The following is a 4,906-nucleotide window of genomic DNA, read 5'->3' as shown; positions in this document are numbered from 1 at the left end:
CTTAGACGTAACGTAAGAAAACAGTGCTGTGTGAAAAGTTGAACCGAACTCAACAGACCGATCTCACCAAGCGTTCCACGCATGCGTGACGCCGCCATAATTGTAGTTCGTAGGAGGCAGACGCTAGTTCACGAGAGAGCTCATGCCGCCTCGTGCTCTGCTCGCGCAGACCTCCAGCAGGGTTGTCGCGCGTGCAGAAAGACTACAGCTCCCACGATGCATGTCGGCAGCGGTGGCGTACTCAAACTAGCTGGTGAGATTAGTCTATTCCTTACGTTACGTTACGACGAGCCTTGTGACCTTGGTTGCCACCATAACTCACCGTCCTAGCTTATTATCACCGAAACATTCGTGTTTCGAATGTCGTGTGCCAGGCTATCTCGATGAATTGGTAGCCACGCTTAATACAAAGCGCAGATTTCTCGGTGACTTTTCGTAACGTAACGTAAGCAAACGAGTCTGTGTGAACGAGCCACCAAACCTAGGGATTGGTGGGAGTTTACATTTCAATGCAGCAGCAGAGTAGAGAGACAGAACCTATGGAATTAAATTTTGTTTCCAGATGCTGCGGCCTCCAAGCGGCCTATAGTTGGTGGCCATTGAGACTAAAGGGGTCATGCAACATATTGGTTTAGAATGTTTCTCACTTTTCCCAAGAACACTGTCACTAGCGAGACCCAAGCATACTAGAACGCAATGTTACGGATCCGGGAACTTTGTTGTTGCATTGTAATTAAAAGGATAAAAGCAGACTATTTCTTTCAGTTTCTCCTTCGCCGAGCTCCATGACGTAGTTGTGGGGGCCATGATCCTGACGTAACCTGACATTCCAACATAGCAATGTATGCTACTTGGTGCTGAACCCTTCAGCATTGGCCAGGTTATGATTAAACGGAGTTTAGTTAGTGCACGCTTTGAATAGGGTCAATTTCTGGTTGGTAAATTGTAAACATGTATTGCACATGCCAACAACTCAGATGTGGCAAGAAGTGGCCAAAGGTTTTGAGCAGAAGTGGAACTTCCCCCACTGTTTTGGCGAAGTGGATGGGAAGCATCTCCAGATTCAGGCATTACCACATTCTGGCAGCATGTACTACAGCTACAAGGTACTGTTTGGATTCGGTCGTTGTTTATGTGCTCGGTCTAATGCTCTGCCTTTCTTTGTACGCGGTGAATTGTTGTTACAGAGTACATACTCTATTGTACTGATGCCTTTCGTTGAGAACGACCTAAGGTTTGTGTCCGTGGACGTTGGAGCCTATGGACGACAAAGTGATGTCGGTACACTCCATGCCTCGCGGTTTGGGAAGTGCCTCGAAGAAGGTCCGTCTCAGCCTGCCCTCTCGATAGCATCTCCCAAACACGTCGACTGTGGCGCCACATGTATTCAGCGGGAACGAGGCGTTTACACTCCGCCCGGACTTTCTGCGGCAATACCGGGGAAAAACCAAGACGAAGAGAAAATAATCTTCAATTACCGTCTGAGCCGAGCAAGGTAAGCCGATTCACACAAGGGGTATCTTCCATTGTACATTACATTAGATGTTTCATTTCTACACGGGCTGTGTGGATAACACTTTTGGAGTCATGGCCTCCAGGTTCCGAATTTTCCTCCGCACTATCAACGTGCAGCCAGAAAGTGCAGACTATGTTGTAATAACGACCTGCGTCCTCCACAACTTCCTCAGGGAGGACTCAATCTACATGTCACAAAGCTGCGTAGATAGCGAAAATGCCTACGGCACTGTCAAGGAGGGCCAGTGGCGCGAGATCCTTAAGGATGAGGGCTCGGCCATGTTTGTCCTGAAGCCCCCTGTTGGCCACAACGTTGGGGGATCGGCAGGATGCGCAAGGGACTTATTTCGCTCCTATTTCGTAAGTAAAGTGGGTTCAGTGTCGTAGCACCTAGCCAATGCTGGACTTAAGTCAGTTGTGAACAGCGGCGAGCAGCCTCGAGCAGCCATGGGTGGCCGCAGGCATCAGCAGGCAGCTACCAAGCAGCCACAAGTCACCACAAGCAGAAGCAAGGAGCAGGGCCCAGAGCCAGACAAGGCAGTCGTAGGCAGCCATACATACTCTAACTTCCGATAAATTACTCGCTCCGATGTGTTTCATGTATTTTATTCTGTGAAATAAAAGATGCGCAAACACATTTTGCTTTAAATTCTATTCTGGCAACCGAAACCTTCTCTCACCTTCAATGCGAAAGGCGACAACGATACAAATTCCAAAACGGAAAAGCGAAGGGTCAGTCAGAAGCAGCGAAGACATTCGATCAATAAGCCTTTTGACAACGGACTATAAGATTCTAGCAAAATTATATCAAAACGCCTAGAAGTTGCATTCCATTACATAGTTGGAAGTAATCAGGCGTATGGTTTTAAAAATAGGTTGAAATTCGCTAAACTGCATACAATGAGGATTATAGCGGATACGGCAGAAGCGATGGGACGTCCTATGGCTGTCCTACAACTAGGTTTAAAAAAAAAAAGCGTTTTATAAAGTGTGTCCCTTCTTTTTATTTTCAATATTAGAGCACTGCGGAACCAGAAAATTTCTGCTCAATGCTATTAAAATATGTTACAGGAACGTAAGAACTCGGATACTAATCAATGGACGCAAGTCACGCTTTATTCCCGTGGAGTTGTCGGTACGCCAAGGATGCTTAATGTCGCCCACACTCTTTGCTATATATCTAGAACCGATGTGTAAGGCAATCTTGAATTACCGCATCAAAAAGGGTGCAAGCCTGCGTGAAATGTCAGCACGGCTGCTAGCTTACGCGGATGACATCACCCTCATTGGCCATGCTCAGGAAGGTATAATGCGGGCGGTAGAACTTTTAAGGCAATTTAGGGACGTTTCTGGAGTTGAAACGAACCCAAAAAAGTCTGTTGGAGCCTGGCTGGTGTTGTGGGCATCCAAGCCAGAACATTTCTTGGGCATCGTGTGGTCCACCCCAATCTCCAACTATCTTGGGGTTGGGCTGGGTACAGAGCAGCTAAGGACCGTACTGGAAGACATTCACCTGAGCAGACAGAGGGCCGAAATCCCAGAATGGCTGGCCGGATACCTGCCTCTACCGTACAGAGCGTTTATTAGCAATGCAGTATTTTTTTCCACTGTCTGGTAATCGGCGAAAGCTGTTCCGTGCAGGCAAATCGATGTGCAAAAAGTTCATCGATTTTGTGCATCGTTTGTGTGGGGCCTTGATTTGTTTGAGCTTTCAAGATTTTGTTTTAGTCATACATTCGTGAGTACTGTGTGAGAGCGTGAGAAATATAAAAAAAACAAAATCAACGGTGCTAAAGCGCATATGGTCTCAGCATATTTACCAAATATAACAAAAATATACATCAAATAAAGTATTTCCTATGTATCAGTAGTGAGACCTGCCGGACATGACTTGATATCATTTTATTCATTTAGACAAATAAAAAACGGTGTACTTGCAATGGCAATCTTGAATTCAATTTGAAAGTGGACGAATTCTAGACGTGATGAAATGTTCGACAATCACAGATATGTACCGAGACTAATTTATAAATGACATAGGAATTATAACCCGATTTCTGCACTATACCCGCGGACAACCTTTTGTGGATTTTCGGAAGCGAAAAGCGCACGTGCACAGCTTCGACTGGCGTTAAACATATGCAAGCGGACGTGCGTCTAAAGTTGAAACTAAATGGTCACATAAAGTTCTTCGCAAGTAACAAGCAATTGTACATATAATAATAAAATAAATACCTAAATCCAATACCTTTTTCATATACAGGTATTGCCTAATACATTCATTACAACACAAAGATTGGCAACAAGTAAAATTACCGTTGTTAGTAGAAAATTTTCTATACATCATATATTGGTATCTGGATAAGGCTGAAATGTTTCTCGCGCTTTTTATCGACTTTTGCGTATGCCGTGATATCATATATTATTCATTTTTTAATATCCAAATTATTCAAAATAGGTTTTCGAGAGCCCATTTAAAATGTTCTGGAAAATTCTTTTTAAACCCGGTTACAAAACTTAAATACAATGATCAATTGATGTGACCCAGTTTATAAGATATTTGAAGCTTCATGGGCCCTGAGCCTATTATTCATTCACATAAAATAGCCAAATAAACACCTATATATAAAATCTGTATACTTCCAATACGTGGACGGCACCGATTTTAGACCGCACCAGGAGGAATTCAGTCCTACCGCTCCTTTTTGTCAAAACTATATAGCGGAAGTAATGACGTGTTTTGTTAATAAATATAGTTTAAACCTTATCTTTATTTTTATCCCTAAAACTCTCGTGCGGAAAGCCACGGGATAAATGACAAAATACTGAACATCCTGAAATTTTTACCTTCCTAGGGCTTCGATACATCTGTAACGATAAATTCCCAGATTTTATGATTCCGCTAAAAATTGCACAAAAATAATGACCTCAACATTGCAAAAATCAAATCCAGACTATCAAGGTTAGTAACTATCTTGAAATTCGCAAGCATTACGAAAATATTTGAGACTGCACGTATGAGCGGTTCGAAGTCCTAACATTAATTTTATGCTTTCCCGAAACAGATAGGTTTCGTTAATATTTGAGCAGTTATACCATTGAAGTAACAGGCTGTCATTGGCTGACATTTGATACCTTGTAGAATTATTAATATTTTAAACAGACGTACACAAGCGAGCGTCGGGTTTTCATTTTTTCTCCAAAATTAAACTCTACTATAATGTTGAAATACAACTATGCTGGGCACAAAATGGAATCGTAAATTTTGGTGATCGTCAGCGTAATTTTACATCACCAGGGAAAACGCGCGTATGTCGTGTATGCGCTAAATCTCTCGTACTGTGTTCAGTGTAATCAGTGTTCACATACTGAGTTTACTTATTTTATAAAG

At 43.0% G+C, this 4,906-nt stretch overlaps 1 protein-coding gene across 1 annotated transcript; it reads left to right on the top strand.

Annotated features, from left to right (window-relative positions):
- Positions 1-962: 962 nt before the first annotated feature.
- Positions 963-1,827, top strand: LOC121834224 (the record flags this gene model as incomplete). The annotated part of the gene is made up of 3 exons (XM_042287976.1): positions 963-1,106; positions 1,188-1,495; positions 1,599-1,827. Coding segments are annotated over exons 1-3 (681 nt in total), but the record flags the coding sequence as incomplete, so codon positions are not given.
- Positions 1,828-4,906: the final 3,079 nt, after the last annotated feature.

The sequence above is a fragment of the Ixodes scapularis genome, unplaced genomic scaffold (genome assembly GCF_016920785.2).
Source record: "Ixodes scapularis isolate PalLabHiFi unplaced genomic scaffold, ASM1692078v2 ptg000775l_1___fragment_2___debris__unscaffolded, whole genome shotgun sequence".
Taxonomy (NCBI): Eukaryota; Metazoa; Arthropoda; class Arachnida; order Ixodida; family Ixodidae; genus Ixodes; species Ixodes scapularis.
This window is presented reverse-complemented; position numbering and strand designations above follow the sequence as displayed.